The following is a 23,114-nucleotide window of genomic DNA, read 5'->3' on the forward strand; positions in this document are numbered from 1 at the left end:
TCGGAAGCCGGTAAGAGTAATTGTTGTCGGGACGCGGAACGCAACCAAGAAAATTATTCAAGACTCGAGGAGGCTTTCGTACGGAACTTCAATTTCATTAATTAGCCGGGTCTCCGGCGCGCGCGCGCGCGCGCTCGAAGACGTACCAGCCGCTAATTCCAATTAAACTCTCGTGGCGGCGTTTCCGTCATCGTATTACTCGCGGGATAAAGCGACGCCGATGTTAACAAGGCTTGAATAACGATCGTTAATTTTCACCGGGATCCCACACGTTGCTCCAACTTATTCTGTTATTCGCGCAACAGCAGCCGCGGGGCTCGGTTTTAATTCGAGGATTAGCGTCGGCCGAGAAAGATTCATCGGCGCCAGATCGCGGCCGACGGTTTCACCGAATCGTGCATCGTGACGGAAATCAAAATGGAGAGAAAGAGAGATTAGATCGGAAAACAGCGTGTGTGAGAGAGAGAGAGAGAGAGTGAAAGAGAGAGAAGAGAACCCAGATAGCGACAGTGCAGTAGCAGTGGTGAACGGTGCGACACAGCAGACGGATAGAACTAGTATGTTTTATACTCACAAGGACCATTGTTACTGTCGGGGGCTGCGAAACAGGGAGATACAACAAAACTTTAATTTCTAGTTCAAATCAGATAATAAGCATTTGTAAAAGAATAAATCGTGGGGGTCAAGTAGGGCGAGGGAGAGGCAAGGGTGAAAAGAGAGAGAGAGAGAGAGAGAGAAATAGAGAGAGAGAGAGGAGAGAGCGACGTCTACCGTTCGCTTTTCACAGGAAACGAAATTACGTGTTCCGATTTGAACACTGTAAACGAAGGTGAACGCGATCGATCGTCACCGAACGAATCGGTCGGCGTACCGTAGATCCGCAGCTTGTGTTACGTGCGATCCATCCCAACGTCCCCATTTTGCTACTGTCTCACCACTACACACCGTTTTACTTGATTAGAGAATTTAGTCACCGAATACCATGTACAGGGAGACCGATATCAATCATTCGTCGAGACATAGTCCGCTCGCGTGGTTCGATCGACGAGAAAAAGAAAAGGAATGCTCGCTCGAACCCGCAACCAGCGAGAAGTGAAAATCTTCGAGGACCACCAGCGATTTGGGATTGGACCAGGGGTGCGCACCCTTCTATCCGCGCGTATCCGGAAGGGGGACACGCGTTCGTCACACTGTACGGGACGTGCGAGAAATATGTCTCCCTTGGGGAACGCGCGCAGAACGGGTCATTTAATTTTTGAAACGCAGAATGTCCTCGCGGATACGGCGATACGGAACATCGTTCGATTCGATGAATGCGAATTTGAAATTAATTTCAAGCTGGGGCTAATTCGATCAGGATCTCGAAGATACGTGTTTGAGATTCTAATGTCTTTGTCTATGGTCTATAGAACCGCTTGAACAGCTTTCAAAGGAAGAAGGATTCGAAACGTTATAAATTTCATCGGGATTACGCTTTTGAAACAGAACCGACGGAGAAAAACGATTTTAGGCGTCGGATAGAGAAATCAAAGAAACGAAAAGGCCAAAGGAAACGAGGAAAAAAAAAAAGAGATCCTCGACCCGCGAAGCTCGTCAGCCCTTTTCAAGGGCCGTGTCGTTGAAAGGTACATCGTTCCGTCCGCATTGGGAACCGATTGTTCCGGGGATTACCGTGCGTTTAATTCGATTCTCGGGTTCTATCGTTCGACGGTTCGATTGAAAACGGCTTGGCGGCGGACATGCGGACTCACCTGTGTTGAAGTTCAGGGCGAATTCCTCGAAATCGTTGCGCTTCGCGATGCTGTATATGAGTTTCCGATTCAGAGGCGACTGGGCCTGTATGGACAAAGCGAGCGGCGAGTGCACCTCGATGCTCTCCAGCACGCTGTCCGTGTAAAATTGCTTGTCGAACACGGGCATCGAGCGATCTATCACCTTCACGTTCACGGGCACATCGATCGAGCAAGGCGTGATGCCTGAAACAATGTCGAAAAGCTTGTCGAATATAGCTCGGACCTGGTCGAACCGGGGATCATCCGGGATCGATGATGCACTCACCGCCGTCGTACGCAGCGATCGTCAGCTGGTACTCCCGATTGTGACCCTCCAGGTTCTGCTTCAACGAGATCTCGCCCGTCTTCCGGCACACCTTGAACAGCTCCCCGTGGCCCTTCTTCAGCTCGTAACGGACCTCGCCGTTGTCGCCGCTGTCCATATCCACTGCGTGCACCTGTGGGCGAAGCGAATAGGGCTGTTACGCTTAAGCGCAGTCTAATGGGCTGCATTAAGACTTTAAGGCTTCGGTAATAGACTGCGGATTTTATGCCTCCCCGACAAAAATGAATGGGTTCAATTTCAAGAGCTGGAAGGATTACGAATTATTCGAGCGCGGATCTCGTCGAATAAAAATTATCCGTATTTGCTGAAAGAATCAAAAGTCGCTCGTAAAATTCTCTTCTTTAACAAATTCTAGTACGTTGAAAACAGCTAAATGTAAAAACGGTTAAAATCTGCAATTATTAACAACATTTTGATCCCGCGTCTCAGTTTTAATCTTACTCGATCGATGTACTATATTGCAAGCCTCTGCCCCATTGAAACGCGCGAGACAAGGCCGGAACAATAGAATGAACCGGGATTCGAAGTGAATATGTAAGTTGACGGTATACCCTATAGACAGGTCCGTGTGAAAGCGATCGCCGGAGGATACGCAAAATCTACTCGCCTTGGTAATGACGTCGCCCTTTTGAGCGTCTACGGAGGCGACCGCGTAATAGGGTAGATTGACAAACATCGGGCAGTTGTCGTTGATGTCCTGTATGGTGACGTTAACGATCACATGGGCCACCCTGGGTTTCTCCCTGTCCGGCATCTGGCTCTTCGCTTCCACGATCAGCTCGTAATGGTCGCAAACTTCACGGTCGAATCTAATGCCGGTGGTGCGAATCGCGCCGGACGTCGATCCAATTACAAACATGTCCGTCGGGTTCAGTATACTGAAGACAATGTGCTCGTTCAGCGCGCTGCCGAGAACGTTCACGACCGCGATGGTCGTGATCCTCGTCGAGTTCTCCGGTATCGTTCCCTCGTAGACGTCCTTCTGGAACACCAGGCCGGAGTTCTCCGACTTCTCGACTATCACGTTCACCTGGGCGACGCTCGAGTACTTCCCGTCGGAGACACGGACCCGCAAGAGGTAACTTTTCTTCATGCGTTCCGGGTTATAAACCGTGATGACGCCGGTCCGACCGTCTATGTCGAAAGTGCGTCCCTTGTTCCCGTCGATGATGTCGTACCTGGACAGAGCAGCGTTCTACATAGAGAGATGCCCGGTCGACGAACCAGCGGAGCGACAACCTCGGTGGTCGTTAAACGGTCCCTTTTATCGTCCAACGAAATGACCGCTCGTTTTGCCAAATAAATATTTTCTCTCCACAATTTCTACCGTAATTAACTCCGTGCAAATAATGTACTAAATATGGATGCAAATCGGCTTCTCTGAAGGGAGACAATATTTCGGAGGAAATGGAGACGCGCGCGAGACACAACTGGTCGCGTTTTATTTTATCGCGACTAGGGTGCAATTTAATTTATTGAAGCGTTGCTCGCGAAAGAGTCTCAAAAGCTCGTAGAACCGTAAAATAAGAAATCAGTTATTTCGACAGGGGCAGGTTCAGCGTGATGACATCGAATCTCGGGTCGGAACAGCCCCATTGTCGCGGCATGAGCTCGCGCGAAATATTGGAGGGAGAAAAAGCGTCGCTTTTTTTTTATTAATGTTGAGGCACTAATCCCGGCCGTATCTGGAAGGCTGCCGTTCCGCTCTGAACGAAACAATTTGCAAAGAAAAAATAACGGGAACGAACACCTATGCAAATGGCCGGCCGCCCCACGGAACAAGTGGGCAGGAATTTTCTTCCGGCGCACGGAAAAAACGCGGCCGCGTATCAGCCGGAGATCGTACAAATTTCATGCAACGATTATAATGGTAAATGAATGCTAATGAAGGCGCGGGCGCGAGGGCATAAATATGAATCAGCTTGTTAAAACCGGAATAAACGCGGCCGTACGCCGCTGCCGCCGCCGCCACCGTCGCGCCACCGACAGGAAACTTTGGCTACGGCGACAGATTTTGCGGAATTTTAAATAATTTCGCCCGACAATTATCCTGCGCGATCCTCTGATTACTTTTTCTTTAATGCATCATTAGTCACGCATTCATCACTGGTACTCGCCGTCCGCTGTTCTCGCTTCAATGTTAAATATTTTACCATCCCCGAAACTCGCTTTATTTTTATTTAATAGGAATCAAACAGGAAGCGTGATTTCCAATAGCATTCCCCTGAGCATTCAAGAGATTAATATCAAGCGAAAATGAAAGTGACGGAGGCTCTTTGAAACGGAACTGCAATTAAATGTAAAAATTTCCCGAGCTGTAAGTACGAATAAATGAAGTCGATTTTTGCATACCTGAGCGGTATACCCTCGGAGCTATCAGGATCGATGGCCCGGACTTTGACGACAGCGACGTTCTTGTACGTAGGCAGCAGTAGGGTGGTGTTGTATTCGTTCTCGACGAATTCCGGCGGACAGTCGTTGACATCGGTGACCACGATCAGCACCTTGGCGGTGGTCTCGGAGTACAGCTTCGGCTTGCCCAAATCCGACACCTTCACGTGGAACGTAAACTTGGGTATGCTCTCGTGGTCCAGCAGCATCACCGTCCTAATAGCTCCGGTGCTGGAGTCGATATGGAAGTACTTCCTCGGCAGATCCTCGACGATATCGTAGTTTAATAGAGCGTTCAGTTCGGAGTCGGCATCTTCCGCCTTAATCACCAGAGGAGTGCTGGTGTTGGTCAGAACCAGAGACCCGATGCTGGCTCCTTCGCTGATCTCTCCGCTGTACGTGGCCTGCAGGAACCTGGGCGCGTTGTCGTTTCTGTCCAGGACGTGGACGATCACGTTGCAGGTGGCCCTCGCGTCGGCCATGTTGGTAGCAGCGATGGTCAAGTTGTAGAACTTCTTCTTCTCGTAGTCCAGATCGTTCTTGATCACTATTATGCCTGTACTGGGGTTCACGAAGAACGTGTCGTCCTTGTTCCCGTCGACGATCTCGAACTGCAAGGAGGACGTGCTCCTAGCCTCCACGTGCTTCACGTAGGTCCCCATCTGTTGGTTCTCGTAGATCTCCGCGGAGAGTTCTCTCTGGATGAACCTGGGCGGCGCGTTGTCTGCCATGGTGATCATCACGTGCACCGGCACGGTGTTGGACATGGCCGGAGAACCGTGGTCCGTGGCTTTGACCAGCAGAATGTACTCCGACGAGACGCTCAGATCGAGTTCTCGAGCCACTTTGATGGTGCCTAAGTCGGGATCTATGGAGAACATGTTGCCCACGTTCCCGGAAGTGATGGAGTAGGTGATCTTCGCGTTGTCCCCTCTGTCTCTGTCGATGGCGTACACCTGGACGACGGCGGCTCCGACGGGCGAAGTCTCGAACACCTTTCCTTGGATGATCTCGCTGATGAACTCTGGCGCGTGGTCGTTGTGGTCGTGCACGGTTATTATCACTCTGGCGTAGTTCCTCTTTGCCGGCGTTCCCTGGTCCTTCACCATCACCGTCAGCACGTGCTCCTCCATGGTCTCCCGGTCGAGCAGCTCGTTCAAGGTTACCGCGCCGGTCACCGTGTCCACGTGAAAGATCTCGAGGGAGGCCTGGTTCTGGGCCGCGTGCAGGCTGTAGAAGACCTTCTTGTCCTCGTCCTCGTCGGTCGCGTGCAGCTGCAGTATCCTCTCGCCCTTCTCCACGTTCTCCGAGATGTCGACGCGGTACGTGGCCTCCGTGAACTCCGGCTTGTGATCGTTGATATCGATCACCGTGACCAGCAGCTGCGTCAGAGCCGTGTGCACGTTATCCGTCACGCTGATCGTGAGATTGTAGAAGTTCTGCGTCTCCCAGTCGAGCTTCTTCGCCAGCAGCACGTTCCCGTTGTCCCGGCCGATGAAGAACTCGTCCCGCTTGTCCCCGTCTGTAACCACGTTTCAGTTTTTCATCGTTGTAGGTCCCGGGACATTCACGTTTTCGTTCGATGAAAACTCCGGGAGCTACTGCGACCTCGTGTTTCGTTTAATCCTACGCTGTCACACTTTCTAAGCGAGACACGTATCTCGTGCCGGGTCGGTCGGACCCAATTCGTTCTTCGAACAACTGTACCTCAAAACCTAGCAATACTATCGAAGACCATAATTTTCGAAATAGAATTTCAACATTTCTTCCTGATTGGGTCGATCTCGTTTGCGAGCGAATATTTTTTCAAATGCAAGTTGAAACTATGTTAGATATGAAATGTCGAGGCTCTGACGCGGTTGCTTTGCTCGACGAATAAATTTCAACTTTCTGCCTCTCTATTTCAGACTGTGGAGCGAAGAAATCGGAGCGAGGCGACGTTTCCTCGATTAAACAGAACGCACCGATGACATTTACTTACCGACGATATCGTACCACAGGGAATCGCCGTCCTTGTCGGTGGCTTGTACCAGAGCGACCAGGAAACCGACCTCGTCGCTCTCCGTGACCTCGACGCTTTGATTGTTCGTCCTGAAGACTGGCGAGTTCTCGGATTCCTTCGGTATCTCGACAACTTGCACGGATACCCGTGTTTGATGACTCCGCTGCGGTTCACCGCTGTCGGCTGCCCTTATCTACCAGACAGAACCATGACCCCGGGGGTAAGTTAAACTGGAACTTAAATTGTATCAAAGACGCTGCACTAGATCGACCGTGAATTATGTCTATAACAGTGCTCCCCGCCTGTGAAATCGTTACCGCGGGAAGTTTGCACTTTGTTCACGTTATGGTTTATAGAATGGTGAGCGCACTGTTCCCAACCGTTTTCAAGCCTTTCTACTGGAAGAGATTCTGAGAGCTTTCTCATCCCTCGATTCAAGCGTCAGGTTGGAGAATCGAGATGTTGGGGAAATATATGACATATTTGAAAAATATGTAAATCAATCGTAACCCCATAAACGTACTTTTTTTGGAGAGGCGGCTTTGGTTATAAGATAGAGGAAGCCGTGAATTGTAATGCACTCACCAGCATTTCGAATTCCTGGCCGGCTTCGAAGCCTCGCTGCGAGTAAACCATCCCCGTGGTCGGGTGGATCCTGAACTTGCCCTTGCTCCTGCCGCCCTTGATGCTGTACTGGATTTTTCCATTATCGCCGATGTCTTTGTCGTCCGCGAGAACCTAGCGTGCCAGAACAGAAGGTATTAGGGGTACGGGCCTCGTTACGTGCTCGCCGTTCTTCATTCTCTACTAACATACCGTTACACGACACAAAGGAGACATTAGTATCGTGCGCGGCCATCAGCTTGTACCCCGAAAAAAAAAAGACAAGAAAAGTAGAGAACAGAAATCCTGAAACGTTCGCAAGGTTCAAGCTCGTTCTATGAATCCCGTTCAAGCGCGTCCACGATGCCGGACAAAGTAGAACGTTCAATATATCTAAACGTTTCGCATAATTGGATGGAAATTTACATTTTACACGTCGCGTGGATTGGAAAGGATCTCCAGAGCGAGCATCCCAAATCTCCTGTTTCTAAATGGTAAAAAAATGTATTTCGTTCGATCAAGATTAGCTGAATTCTTCTATCGTATACCAATTGTTGAGCTCGACATTCGTTGTGCTCGGTTCAGAGAAAAAATTCGATACATAGCCCGGGTAAAATGTAGTTTGTTCTCCTTTTGGAATAACTATGCGAAACATAGGCGACACGTGAAATGTTCTGCGCCCGACACTGCATATAGATCCCTTTGAAACGTGTCCGCTGAAACGAGGGCAAAAACACGTCTACCACGGACGGACCAAGTCTACCAACGCAAATCTATGAACCGGAAACAAAGGAAGACACAAGTCAACATTCTTTCTAAGACGCCCCCGGCTCCGAGGTTCTAGAATTCCTCGATCTCCTTCCCGGACGCGTCGTAAACGAAAACGTGGCGCTCGTGACCTCGCGAAGCGTGGCATTCACAGAGAATCGACATCATGCGGCTCGCGGAAAATGAAAATTCGAAAGAGAAAGAAGGGCGGAGGGATCCCCCCTCCCGTCGACCATCGATCTGCGTTGAAGCGTATTGAACACAGATCTCGGTGTCCACGGGCGCGCGGATCGATCTCGCGTGAACACGGAACGGCGCGGCGCGGCGCCCCGGTTCGAGTCGATGGGATGCACACGAATTCATCGGAGCCCCTCTGCAGCGCGTGGAAAAATGCATCTGTGCATCGGACGCAGTCCCGCCATGCAGCGCCTATACACTTTTCCAGGTGCTGAACTCTGGAGCTTTGCGACTCCCGTGCTGTTAGACGGTTCCCTTGAGGTTCTTTGGTTAATTAGGTCATCCCATAGGTAATCCTTTGCTTGTGTAGATGATTTGGTTCTGTTCATGTATTGGCACTCGATTTTAATTGCTGCTGATTTTGTTCGGCTGAACCTTCTTTCCGGTCGAGGTTCTTATTCGTGTTAATGGCTCACGGTTAAATAACAATTCCTCGAGTATTACCGAGGAATCATCAGGTTCGATGGACTTCTGTGAACAAACGTGTGGGGGAGCGTCTTGCACGAACATCGGAAACGTCGTATACGAATATTTCTCTAGCATCGTTTCGATTTCCGTTCGTTTTGTGTTCGCGAACGTTGTCTAAACGTCTTTGGCACACACACTCCACACGCCACCCACAACGTAGACGTTTTTTATCTGGCACTAATTAAGAAAAATGCAAACGCATCGATGTTATCAACAGTACCATGAAAGCTTAATGCATCGTCAAAAGTGCAGCGAAGGTGAAGGAGACGAGAGAGAAACGCGTGCCAGAGTTGCAAAAGGGAAAGTGTAGAGATTTGATTGATGTTCGAAGAGAGACGAAGAAAGAGAGGAGAGAGCGGTGTGAGTGAGAAATGGGATGACCTAAAGGCAACGCGTCGCATTAATTAGCGTTCAGTGAGAAAGGAAACGTCGAACTAGCCGCGAGCGTTCCCTTTCTTCCCTTTCCTCCTGCGACATGCTTGTCGTCGGACGTCCCGACATCGCGCGTTCCTTATATTATCATAGTCTGCTTCTCGAAAGAGAATACGCGAAACATCGATCACAATAGCTGTTCCGCTCGGCGACGTACCCTCGGGTCTAATAACCTTGGACGCGCGCGGAACGGAGCGGATAGTTATAACGATCATCGATGTACCGATCCGCTTTCGAAAATCAGACTGCGCGGACAGACCAACGGAAAAATCATGATCAGGCGGCAGCCCCGTACAAGACAAAGGCAAACATTCAAGAACATAACGTGTACACATAGAGCCGAGCAGAATGGGCAAGACGCCACGGAGAGAGACTGGGACGAACACATACACAGGGTGGACGAAAAGAAACAGCCAGGGATTGCGCGCGACGGGAATCCAAGCGATTTCAACAAATAGTTGAACTCGTAACATAGCAGGAAAATTATCGTAGCTCTCAGCTGCTTCGTTTCTATTATTTCAAAAGCTTTTATCAGAGAGAGAGAGGTCGGCTTTCGGATATTTGAGACAAAGCGCGACGTTACGAAGGCAAAAATGTAACTGTAATCCGTAGCTAATAGACAGTGTAGAATAAAATAGCGAGAAACAGACGAGCACTTAATGCAGCAATATATGGTAAGACTTGAATCAAGAGTAAAAGGTTATTGGATTGGCCTTTTAACTCTGCTTGTTATTTCGCATTTGATAAGGTAAGAAATGTTTGCTTGGAATCGCCTCGCGCACGATCTAAAGAGCCCGAGAGGGGTGTGTTGCATCGGGCAGGAGAAAAAGACGATCGATCAAATAACAGGAATGCAATGGCGGTCCTATAAAAATGGTCAGCGGGGTTGCATGAGAGTTGCAGTATCCATAATCGTAACGAACGTACAGTCGATCATATACATATAGATATTGTATGTATATTGTAACAGTAGGTATACACGAATACATAAAAGCGGTCATAAATCAATGCAAAGAGTTTCGCGCGTTCAGCTAGCCGAGACCAATTCCGCATTTACTTATGTAAGAATTATGCTCCCGCGCCACGGTGCGGCGTTTAGTTTTACGTGCCAGCGTGTTCTTACCCTGAAGATACGATCTCCTGACAAGGTGTCGGGGCTAAATGTCTCCCAAGTTCCATTCTCTAGTAACGTATCGATCGAAAGGTCGTACTCCCGCGAGCGGTTCCTCGATTTCTGTCGAGAACCAGAGAAGGAAGGCTTTTAACATTCGCACTGTTCCCGGCCGACTCTCATCGTTCCGTGGCTGCGTCCCGGCTCGTCGAAAGAGGGCTCCCCGACCAGACGATCCCGCGAACTGCTAAATCGTCGCGGAAATCGTCGGCGAATACCTTAAACCGGCGGCAACGTTCCCCAGGAGCGGGGCCAGGCGTCGCGGGAGAGCCATCCGGCGGAATTACAGCCGATTGTCGACGCCTGAATTGTCCCGCGATCGTTTTAACAACGGAACGGCTCCCGCCTTTGATTATAGTTCGTGATCCAGACCCCAGGTTCCTCTCCCTTTTTCGTCGACGAGCTTTTTATTCTTCCCGGAGCCCGCTCTTTATCTTCGAGAGGCATTCACCGCGATCGAGAGGAGGCTCTCGGTCGAGGACGTATAATTTTTCCGTTCGGTTGAACGACTCGTGTCCTCCGAAGATCGGCGAACGATCGAGCCGGAGGTACGATACCCGGGGCTTGCACGAGCCACGGCACACGCACAATGGCCGTCGAAGCTGCGGAAACGGCCGTTCGTAACGCGATATTTGATTCGGTGAAATCGAATCTGACCTCGATGAAATCCGACACTCGCGAGGAAATTTTATCAAATATTCGAGGAGTGTTGTGAAATTAGTAGAGTTGTTAGCGGCGAGATAACGAGACGCCATTAATGCCCCGTCCATTAGCGACCCCCGAATTTTGTGCAACGCCTCCTTTCGGTCGTGCCGAACATATCGACTACTGGAATATGATTTCATAGATGGCTGACACGATTTAGAAATAAAGCAAGAAAATAATCAGAAAAGCTGACACACACACAGTTTCAAATCAATTATGCTTTTCCATTTAAACGAGAGACGCGCAGAGAAATCTGCGATCTGCGATAAAATCGCCGGGATAAAAGTTCAAGAGGTCAGAATCGATTGCAGGGTCGCGCTCACCTGAGAGTTCGCCCGAGCAGATTCTCGTTACCGTCGGCGTCGTCGATCATCGTCAGCCAGAGCGAAAGCCGACGACGCGTGGAACGCGTCACTATTTAACAGCGCCGCTCGTAAATGCGTGAAACGACAGCTCGGTGGTGGGATCTCTCTCGCGATAGTCGGCGGCCGACGGTCGTCGCGTTGCTTTGATCACGCGGGAGGGACGAGACAGAGAGACGACTCCGGAGGGTGAACACGGCCGATACCGACAAAGCGGGGGAGAGAGGATTATCGCAAGCAATCCGCTCTTTGTGGCTCTGTAGGTACATCCGGGCTCTCGCTCCTCTACGCGCTTCGACACGCCGCGTGTTCGAGCGTTGCGCGAAATCAAGACAGACCTCAAGCAATCGGCAACAAAACGGGGGCGGGTCGACTCTTGCAGCGGAATTTCGCTAATAGCACAGATTCTCGCTATTTTTACAGGGGAGGCTTCTTGCTCGGGGCTATTGTCTTCGTAATTGCGTCGCAAGGCCGGCGAGAAGAACGGGCAATGCTGGCTGCGTGCTTGCTTGAAACGAACGACGACAGTGCCTGCTACCATCCATCTTACTCAGCCACTTTTTGGTAAATTCAAACTCGTTGTTTCGATCCTATTGATCGTTAACAGTCCGTGATATTGTTATCAGGCTACGAATTTTAACACGGATCTCTAATATTATAGAGCAATCGATGAAGTACATCGGATCTGTATTCGTATCTGAGCTTAGTTCAAATCTTGAAAACTTTTGATGCGTTAAGCTGAAGTCTGGAAATCATTCGAAGCAGCGGTGAATTGAGAAGTGTGCGCGTGTGTCCGGCAGCAATTTGTTCCATCAAGAACGCAATCAGCATAAAAGGCCCGCGCGAGCGCCGAGAGCCGTTGATAAGCTAGGCCGCAGGATCTCATCGGTAAAAGTAGAAAACATAAAACTGTCCCGGAATATCGAATCGTGATACGACTCCGAGGACCGAGGCATTGATTGGCTCTCGGCTCACGCAGGTTCTCCCCGGCCTGTACGTACAATTGTGCGAGCGTTTCTCTCGCGGGACGTGGTTTTTCTCGACGGGCGAACAGATAATATATACAGCACGATACGGGGGGATGCTTCTACATGGTATACAAAGAGACAAAAGGAGAGAACGAGGCGGAAACGGGGCAGAGTTCCGCGCTGCCCCGTTTCTCGATTTACATCGAGGGGTCGGCGAAAGTGCGATGCCATGTCCCAAATCAACTAGAAGGGCGGATAGAGTTACGAAGATCGGGGGAGGCTTTTGGCGAAGACTTTCGCAGTGTGCCTACCTGGAACAGGGGTTTGTCGGTCGATGGGGAAGCCGGGATCTGGACGGTGTAGAATTTTTGTTCGAACTCCGGTCCGTGATCGTTTATGTCAGCCACGGCGATCACCACGCGCGTCGTCGACGCCAGCGATGGCCTGCCGTCGTCCCTCACTGTCACCTGTAACAGCAAATTATTTCACTGGTTAATAACTCGTTACTTAACTATTTCATAATTACATGTTTTCGGTTGAAATTCATAAAATACAATCACTGTCTAATAGGCTAACCCTTCTGTCACTTAAAAACATCCCAACCATTTGGCGGAGTTTTAAAAAGTTATTCCGCTTTTCCAAGTGTCCGCAAGTATATGACACCACCACTTAAAATATCTTCCCTGCGCGCTCGTCTTAAAAAATAAAATTTCAATTAGCATTTACTGCTCGCTTTCATTTATCCTTTCAAGCTCGGAACAGCTTCCGCCGTGAATGTAAGGCCGAGGATTACCGTTTCCATTGTCAGAGTGGATGTCGGACTGTCCCGTAGCGAAGGAAGCAAATGGTACCAATCCCGACCAGTCGCGGAGAACGGAAACGCGAAGTATGGCATAGTTCTGGCCACGGTAACGCAATATCTGGGAACGTTTCCCGCCCCCCTCGGTACGAGCGTAGCAGTCTGCCATGGCGCGGTGCGTTGTCCCGCTTTTCTTTTATCCCACTTGCCTTGGCTGTTACCTTTATCCGGCGCGCACACACACACACACACACACACCTTTCCCGCTTCTTCCAGTTGGCGTCGGTGCGGCTGAGAGGATCTCTGTGGCTTTTCATGCGCGAATATCGCACGTACGATCTCGCGCAATCGTCGAGGCTGACCGGGTTCGTCCTTTACCCGATCGTAAAGGTAAAGGGCCGACGGAAGCCTCGGGGGGTTGTCGCCGCGGGGAAACTTATTCCTCCGACATGGAAACGGTTCCGCGACGATAACACCCGCCTTCTGTCTGTCTGTCTAGTCGATTTAGATCGCCACCGTACAGTCTTATTCCCGAAACTGACTCGCGCATATTGCCTAGATGCCTATCTTGGGACGATATAGTAAGGTCGCAACACCAGTACCATCCGCAATTCACACTCTACCTTTCAGCAAAGGGTTAACAATCTTCGACCTTAATCATTGCTAGCTAATGAAGTGTTTCTACGATGAACCGAGTAAATAATAATTCTATAATTCCATTTACAATTTTAGAAACTCCTACTTGCACGAGACAACGCGAAGTGCGAGTTTCAAAAGTAATGCTCGCATTCGAAAGTTTAATACGAAGCAACGATACATTTTGTAAAAGTATCTTGTTCCAAGGTTCCTGAAATTCGCCCAGACTCGGCGCACTCTCTGCGTCGAGCGAATAAATCCCAGTCCTGTCGTAAGGAACGCAGCAAGCTTTAACGCGCAGTTAGAGTTAAAAGCAATTTCCAGCTAATTTCCAACATCAACAGCCGAAAGATTAATTTTCTTTCGCAAGTTTCTAGGGACGGATATCTCTTCGCGAAGTTCCATTTTGCGACGCAACACGGCGGAAAGTAAACGGGGGACACGCGTCGGATGGAAAGAATCACGAGGGGACGTAAGAAATGTATACAGCGGGAATTTTTTTTTCTCAGCAGGAAAATCCGCGGGATTCGTTCGCGACTGTTGCTCGAGAGTATTTACTCATCGCTGGCAAACGGTTCAGCGGAGCGACCCCATCTCATCGGGCTAAATTAATGAAAATTATTGCGCCTCCGAGGGAGACGTTATAAATCAACGACCATTATTTGTGGGATTCCTTCGAGCTTCCGACCGAGTTGAGAGCAGTTTCGCGGGGGATCCCTTGACTAATTTACGTTTGTCGAGATTTCCCCCTTTCGCTTCGAAATTCTTCGTCCCTTTTGTGCTCTTCGAGGGAAGAGGGCTGCTTAAAGCAATTGAAGGGTTTGCGACCAAAGCCAACTCCCCCTTTTCACGCACTTTTTATTCGCGCGTTCCGTTCCATGCGAAACGAGCGCGATTTTATCTGCGAAATTGTCAGCTCGGATCCGTAAATTAATTGTTACGCCTTCCCAATTTGACGAGAATCTAACTAAATATGGTGAAAATTTCTAAAATCTCTAAAGAAATATTTCGTCGCAATAAAATGTAGCCATCCACGGAGAGAGAAAAAATGCATTTGCAAAACTCCGATCAATTTGTGGAGCACAAAAGCGATCGAATCGAATATTCAAATTTCACGGCGTCGTCGCAACGGCCGTGTGCACTTCGGTCGGCGGATGTGATTAAATATCGATCGCGAGGGCTGCTGGAAATGAGGCCTGACAATGTGAATAATTCCTTGGAGAACGCTTGATATGTCGCGTGTATTATCGGGCCGATGCGAATCAGCGAGATAAAAGAAACAGAGGACAAGGGCCGGTCGAATCCGTGTCGAGCTCGGTCAGGATAATTGATAACTCGATATCGGCGAATCGATACGAGGGTTGATGTAACTGGGCCGCCAGACTATGCAAGCGGGAGGCGCAGTCACCTCGATATTGCTTCCGGCTATTTTTCGCGGTACGTGCCAACATGTAAAAACCGCGGCAGGGACATAAGAGAAAATAGTCACGTTTTCGACATTGACGAAACAACAGGCCGGAGTAATTACGCTATATTCGATCACCGCTGCGCTGGCTATGACAGTTCTCGATTGGCAATTCTATCGAATTCAGTCGGATCAGTTTTTTGCCTTTCCGTCGAACGTGTTAGTGGTCCCTCGAGCTACATATTTCTTCGTTCTTATCTCTCATTTGGGTCTCGACGCGGGATCTTGAGGGCTTTAAATTATTTACAATGGTTAAAACAGTGTTCGAGCACTTTTAAAATGGCATAACTCGATTAAACGACTTGTATTTTTTAGAGATAAGAGAAAGTTTATTGTAGAATAACTAAAATACTTTGTTTTTTAGTTTTGTCATTTCTTGGAATAAAAATCTGTAGACCAATGGTCGAAGAGTAAAAAACAATACTCGGATCCACTCTCGAATTTGCACCGCAGCAGTTGCACGCCTGGGACAATGCTTGCGCGCTCGACTCGTGCCACAAAGCTGCTCTGTTTTGTCGAAAATTAAGGTCCGGTGATAGCGTGAAACGACACATAATTGATGCAGGTGTCCCGGAAGCTGTAAACCGGCGAGAAACGAGGGCGCATGGTTTGCAGGGATAGAAACGCGACCGCGAGTCCAGTTGTAAGCGGGGACCGGTTAAGTCCTGGGTAATTCGTTGGCTGGATTATGGGACTAGGGAAGATCGTGTACAGTATCGCAACCTTAGCCGAGACGTCGTCTCGTTTCGATGGTCGATGTTGTTGCAGCAGGTGGGACGTTTAATATCGTCCGCGATCCTGTCGAACCCACAGAGAGAGACATATAGATCCGAATCCGGTGATGCAATTTGTTGGGTGGAAATTGGGTATGCCAGCGAAATTCCGCGCCGCAATTTCGTAAGTCGCTTTTCGTGCGACGAGAACGATAATTACTACACCGCGGTTCCAGATGCAATTTCATTTCCTTCTTAACGTTTCGAATCGGTTGAAATTAACGGAACGGCATTGTGTTCTAATCGATGCGCCGTAATCGTCGGGTTTGCCGCGAACGCCTCAAATTCACAGCCTAATAATTACCGGATTACGAACCTTTACGCGGAACGAGCGCTCTCTGGGCGAATCGTCGGAAGCAGAGGCTGGATGAAAACGCATCGGCTCGTTTTACAAGTCGGAAATGGTGCGGCGGTATCGCGGAGCCATCGACGATCGCCGGTTGCATCGCGAGGAAATTGTTTCTCATATTTAGTTTGCTGAAATTGTCGGTTCGTCGAAGGTGTATTTTCGCGGAAGGAAGATCTTATACTTAGCCGGTCGAAACTGTCCCGTTCCCATCGTTAAAGAATACGCGTACTCTTATTAGAGGTTTTAATGATGCTCGTCGAGATTTTTACTTGACGTTTTAGGTACCCCGGCTTCCCTTCCCCTATTAGGTATCTAGTAACCGCGTTCTCTTTCTGCTTCTTTCATGTTAATGTGTACTTTTCGTAAGTGCGTACTTAGAATGCGTAGCTTGTAAGGAGGTTGTTAAACGACTCGCCATAATGACCGTTCCGGAATATAGTATTTGAAAACGGCACCACAGTTTTCTGGAATCCCTGCTCCAACAACCACCGAGATTAAATGCTACGCCCAATTAACCGTTTATCGGCATAATATCTTTTTTTTATAGACCATGTACGCAGTTGCTGAATTTTATAGGCGACTCTCCGAGGGTTGTCATCACAGAGAGAGAGAGAGGGAGAGGGAGAGATTCGTTTTTGTTCCTCGAGAATCGCTCTTATTTTAATCAAGATATATTCCTTGAAAGAAGCGAAGATAATAAACGGTCATGCACACGCAGGCAACTTGCTTAGCCTGGAGCTTTACTTTATTAGTCTTCCCAGATTTCGGCACACACTGTATTTTTAGTAAGAAAATTCACGGCGAAACTTCTTACGAGAAGTTTCCTTATTAAATATGCTCGCAACAAACTTATTAGCAATTTATCCTCCAGGGATTACTTAATAGTTTCTAGATAATGACTTCGAAGTTTAGAGAGTTATTTATTAATTTAGCAGTAAGCTGGTAAATTATAACGCGGTTAATTTACTTCGAAATATGCACGAGGTCGTTTCGAAAGATTTTCCTGCGACCTCATTCGCGATAAAATAAGAATAGGATTTATTTCAATAAATATTCAGGTTCTTTGAGCTTTACGAATATTTAGATAGCAGAATATTTTGCAAATAAATGTGTTTAGAAAAGTGTAAGAACACTTTAGTCTGTCACTGCAAAGAACCGCCGTAAAAGTGTTTGAATCCCATCCTAGCAAAAATTGCTCATCAAAAACACAAGAGCAAGCGATTCCAAGATCTGCAGCAGCTTCGCGGGAAGAGGAAACCAGCCGATCGTTTATAGAATCGTTGCTCGCGCGATTCCTAACACGGCGCGCATCCTCCGGGCATTTCGCGTAGCCGTAGAGTCAGACTTTCGCGAAATTTGCCGGCGCGGCGCGGCGCGCGAAGGTTCCTTTGATGGTTCGCCTAAGAATGTGCAACCTGTTCGAGGAAGACGTCTCCGAGACGTAACAGACGAAAGGAAGCGGCACCCCGGACTGCGAAACCTGCTCCGCGGCTCGTGCAAACCGCTATAGGCGTCCGGTAGGCGCCATTACCTGCCTCGCTTTTCGAAATTGTCCCCCGTGCGCCGGTCGAACGGTCCACGGACGTTTACGGTCCTTTTTATTGCGAGACTGGCACGCATCCGTGTACGTTACGATCCCTGCGACGGGAAATCCTGATTTTTATTGCGCGGGACCAGCGCCGGTGAGAGCGGCTGTAATCGACCGAAGGGACGCTGCCGGATCATCGATGAACACGGATCACCGTAACGTTTCATGACCACCCTGTACACTTCTGGTAAACAGTCCCTCGCGTCTCCTTCTCCTAGCACTTTCCCTCGAAAGTCGATTGAATTGCTTTTATCGGTGGATCTATCGTGGCGTGTGTCACACTCTAAACAATTTTCGCTTATGTCTCGAAATATAATATAATCTGTACACGCTGGAATATTAGAAATAAATTATGAAATAAATTACGTCGTTTTCTATGCTTTTTATTCGGTTCAGTTTTTCAAATCAACCCATTCGTGGAAACGGGAAATTGCATGAATCCTTTATGAAGGCTAATACGGTATAAAGCTAATACATAATATGTGGATTTTGTGAAATACATTTACTCCGTGCAGAGATTTAATAGATCGATTAGCCTCTTAGGATCTGATTAGCTGGAAGTAACTATCGGAGAATTCTATCTCGTTTACTCTTCTATCCACGTCAATTCTTTAGCTATCAATTAAGTTCATTAGTTGCGTTACTTGATCTTACTTATCGGTATTTTACGACGGACATAATAAAATGTCCACGAATCAAATTTCATGACTCATTTGCGACTTCGCTGCGTTGTTTTATCGCGGTTCATTTCCCTCGTCGATTCATAACGTCTTCTTTTTGTCAAGCATGGAAAAAAGATGCTTCGGACTCCGAGTACGCATACGAGAAAACACGATTCGTAACGTCCTAATGATACATCGTCGTAAATTTTCTCGGTGAGATGTAAAAGCATCATCGTTAGATCGCAATGAATCTCGCTTATTTACACCAACATATTATTAAGCGTAAATATTCTGTTTAATGTACGTATTATTATTCTTTCGCGATGATAAGTGTATAATGAGTACGTATTTTCCTTAAGTATAAATCATTTTTATTACCAGATCCAGGAAGTTTTTGCCGATACACACTTTTATGTGTCAGTTCATAGTATGTAGTCATGAAACTTTATCCCCTCGCGTTATTAGAGGTTTCACTCTATTCCAGCGAAAATAAAAATCCTGTTACGCATTTTTGATCGTTTTACGAGCTTAGCTCCAACATATAAATATTCCATGAAATGAAAGTTAGTTACTCGAAGAAAAATTGGAAAGTTAAGCAGCGCGATGCCGACAACGAGCGTGTCTTTGACCCATCTACAAATTCGCGACACAGAATATTCTGTAGAAATACATTTTCGAGTGTGTTACGTCGCTCAAATACTTCTGACACGGTAATCAACGCGTTAACGGAACTCCAATGTACTCCTCGTTTCCCGATTGCAAGCGAGCATTGGAACACTCTGTACAATATCCACAGTCTAATTATTCCAAGGTAACAAAAGCAAAGAATTCTGCAGCACGTGAATCAGCAAGCAACAAATTGCCGATGCGACGACAAGAGGTAAATCGTTTCGCGTTTCCCCACAAAGAACAAGTGGCAGGGACCTGTCGTCCGTTCTACCTGTACCGTAAATTAATTTCCTTCGCGTTCCGCGCGAGAGGAGGAAAAACGTCTCTGAAAAGGTTCCAAAGGAGCGCGCGCGTTCGATGCTTCATCGCCGACCGGATTCTTCGCGGTACGACGACTTCGCAGCGGTTTCTGAGTCATCAGCGAATACAAAATCAACGCGATCTTACCCGAAGAATCGAAGCACGCTCAAAAGGCTTCTCGAGACCGTAACTCGCTTCTCCCGGATCCTGCTCCGCCGACAGCGTCTACTTCTTTTTCAATCTCGGCTGCATCGCGCCGAACCATCCGCGATCCCCGTTCGACGAACTTCGCCTTTTCGGAAAACGCCGCTCTGTTTCATTAACCTCAACGCCTCGATCCCGCCGGAACGACTTCCTCTCCTCGGGCGAATTTCATTTCTCGGGACTCAGTGTCTGGCTTTATCGATGGCCCAAGAAACACCGAAACTTCGGGAGATGTTTATGCACGCGGCACTTTTATCGCGCCAGCGGTGCTCCGCTCGCCGGGACAGTAAATCCGATCAAACTTTTCGTGCCTCGCGGTAATTTCCGCGGAACATCGCTTTGCTCTTCGCGACTTTCCGCGGAAAATTGCCGACCCACGGCCATTCCGCTGGCTTTCATAATGGGAAAATGCATCCTCGCCGGCGACACGCTTCTTTCCCACCGTATTTTCGGAATGCCCGCGCTGCGTTTCGAAATACTCTTGCAGATTGACGAAAATTCCATTAGGCGGTCTCGCATTGTTCATCGGTAGACCGCGAATTCTATGCATTTAGAAAACAATGCCTAGATAGAAATTAGAACGACGAGAATGTTGACAGAATTTAAGGATATCTACGTATTATTTTCAACTTAATGGAATTGTTTATGGAAGAAGAAATTCTGTATCGCTTGCGTCAAGAATGTGAATATTTTTTAAATAATTTTTTTCTAATAGTTATTTCACTTTCAATCGATACACAGAATACACAGTGGCATTTATAGAGCCATTTTCATTTTCGTTGGGACGTCACAGGCATGTAATTTACGGTGGTAGGTTTTCTTAAGAACGATCTCCATACAGGGAGCGTTTCCAAAACGTATTATGAAACTTTGCAACGATGCGGTGCTCACTGCACCGCAGAAATGCTTGGTCGGTATACGGCCACGGATTAATCTTCTCAAAGCAAACAGCGATTTTCTATTTCACCTGTGTAAATCTCGTCATGTGGGGATGTTTCGTACACGTGTTATGTTATCGCTATCTGCACGAAAATAATATTTTCTGTTCGACACAGAGAATGTTGGAAAAGGTTTTGGCATCATCCACAAGAGAAGTAATAATAGCAAAAAGATGCTGTAACGTTAGATTGATTTCCGCTTGAACTGATTGGAAAGCTAAATAATTGGATAATATTAAAAATCGCTGCAATGCATTTTATAATTGACGTGTTATTTGAGGTTCTCATTCAATTCTCAGTTTATCCAATTAATCTTAGATTAAATAAATTTACCTCTATTTGTACAAGAAACTATAGTATTCTACTTGGAAAGACGCCGAGGAATTTTTCAAAGTTCGTAAACGAAGTGATGACATATATGTGCGCATAAAAGAAAAATGATTGAGAAAAATACTAAAAAAATTAAAGATGCTAGAAACGCAGAGAAACTTTTGTACGAAAAATGGTCGTCCGACTTTGAAACAGTCGGGACAAGTGTGCAGCGGAACGAAGACGGTATCGAGGCCCGTAAATGTCAGTCGCATTATCGATATTACGTTTCATTTAGCCGGCGAGTTTCCCCTTTGTTCACCGTCCCTTTCGCAAGCCAACAGATCATTAGATGAGATGAGGCCAGAAAAGCGTGTATAATGCTCGGCTACGGCATCCGTTCGTCCTAGTTTCCGTTCAGCGGACCCATTTCCGGCGAACGACGGAGCAGCTCAAACGAAAATAATACCGCGCGGAGAAAGGATTCGGCGACGAATGTGATTCCGAATCGAGTCGAATGAAATTCCACGGCGACCGATGTTCAACGATTGTCAATTCATTCCGACGAATTACCATCGACGGTCGCTCCGAGGCTCCGGGAAAAAGGATACATCCCGTAAAGGACATCTCCAAGACACATTTCCAACGATTAACTCGCACGACGTGGTCTCCCCTCGATCTGCATACGAACAGAGAAAAAATACTTTTCGCGATTTCGCGGGTTCCATTCGACGGTGCTTCATATTTTTCTTTCATTCTACCCGGACCAAAGTACACACGGACAATTTCTTTTCCACTCGTCCGTTTCATTCAGTTGGAAAAACAGTATCGCAAAGTGGCTTCGCTTGTAGAGGAACCGAATTCGATAAAAAGAAATCTGATTAATGACTGACGATTAGAACTCGTTCGTTATTTGAACTAATTGTATAGTAATCGAACAACAAGTAATCGAAAGTATGGGTAACGAGTATAATTATTTATAATAATTTGTAACAAGCAGCGAGAAGTGACTAATCGAACCGAGATTCGAGGATTGTTGAGTCTAATTAAGTTTAAGCTTATCCGAATCCTTCTCGAGGGGTATCGCGCACCTACTTCGAATCGAGACTTTTCAATAGCCAATTTCTCGGTCGAGGATACTTTAGTTAATTGCCTGAAGAAATTGTCCGCGCTTTGACAGCGGTGTTTAATGATCGTCTCAGCTGCGTAGCGACCTCGGCCGGAACGACTATATGAAGCTACCACTATTCGATGCTTCAGGATCCAATAAATAATTCGCGCGCAGCCTGGCCGGCCATAAATTTCTAATACCGATCGGAGCTTTTATTCCCGCGAGTCTGCGCGACTTTCGCGGGCACTGTCGACAAAGTCAATAAAAGGCGGCTAAGTGATCGTAAAGTTGTCTGTACATACTGCTCGGCATTGAATTCGACGTACGGTCAATCGATCGATGGACTAGCGCGGGACGGATGATCGAGCAAGTTCGCCGATCTGCCGCGGCGAAATAGGATACATCTCGTTTCGCCTCGCGGCCATGCATTGGAAAACGCTTAGGGTCCTTCCCGCAAGACGGTTAAGTGGTTAGATAAACGTTATCCTTTCAGGCAGCGCGCCTTTGGCCTGGAAATAAAGCGGGGCTTCTGCGTGGGACGCCTGAATGCGAGCGGCATTCCCGGTGAATACGATGACCCACTGTCGGGATTACACACTCCTGCGATCTCCCGAGGAAATTAACGACTGAAAAACTTCCTCGCGGCGAAAACGCGAATGGTAACTTTGTTTGAGCTCGCCCCGCGCGTGTACACGCTCGGCACGTCCTCCGGGACGGGAGGAATGGGGCTCGTCGTCGTATATGGGTCACCGTGATTTTAAATAAAAACTGAAGCGCGCAAGCGCGCACGCGCGGGCCAACTTAAACGCTCTGCGAACGTAATTAACTTGAAAGCCGTTTTCAAAATGGTATGACGGTATAATGGACCGCGATTGCCGCGGGATCGTGTGGCATGGTCTACCGTAAATATCTCCGTTTTCGCGAGAGATGTTGTCGCTGGTGACGCCAATGTTCGCTGCACTAGGTTTCGAAAAGAAAGTGAAGCTAATTGCATTTTGCCGTACCTTGGGAACGATTCGCGGGGAAAGATATATTCCAGCGCGGAGTTTGGATCTGCTTTACAAGCATCGGCAGCAGAAACAAATT

At 47.9% G+C, this 23,114-nt stretch overlaps 1 protein-coding gene across 1 annotated transcript in view; it reads right to left on the reverse strand.

Moving 5' to 3' along the window:
• The window catches only part of Kug (FAT atypical cadherin kugelei), a 565,526-nt gene that overhangs the window by 18,045 nt on the left and 524,367 nt on the right, over nucleotides 1–23,114 (reverse strand). Inside the window, exons 7-14 of the mRNA XM_078186334.1 lie at nucleotides 12,537–12,692; nucleotides 7,097–7,249; nucleotides 6,491–6,704; nucleotides 4,471–6,031; nucleotides 2,726–3,296; nucleotides 2,059–2,230; nucleotides 1,752–1,976; nucleotides 575–598 (exon numbers count right to left, since the gene is read on the reverse strand). Of these exons, the coding sequence (XP_078042460.1) occupies nucleotides 575–598; nucleotides 1,752–1,976; nucleotides 2,059–2,230; nucleotides 2,726–3,296; nucleotides 4,471–6,031; nucleotides 6,491–6,704; nucleotides 7,097–7,249; nucleotides 12,537–12,692 (3,076 nt within the window). The remainder of the gene's footprint in view (nucleotides 1–574; nucleotides 599–1,751; nucleotides 1,977–2,058; nucleotides 2,231–2,725; nucleotides 3,297–4,470; nucleotides 6,032–6,490; nucleotides 6,705–7,096; nucleotides 7,250–12,536; nucleotides 12,693–23,114) is intronic.

Source organism: Augochlora pura, chromosome 2, assembly GCF_028453695.1.
Source record: "Augochlora pura isolate Apur16 chromosome 2, APUR_v2.2.1, whole genome shotgun sequence".
NCBI classification, from domain to species: domain Eukaryota; kingdom Metazoa; phylum Arthropoda; class Insecta; order Hymenoptera; family Halictidae; genus Augochlora; species Augochlora pura.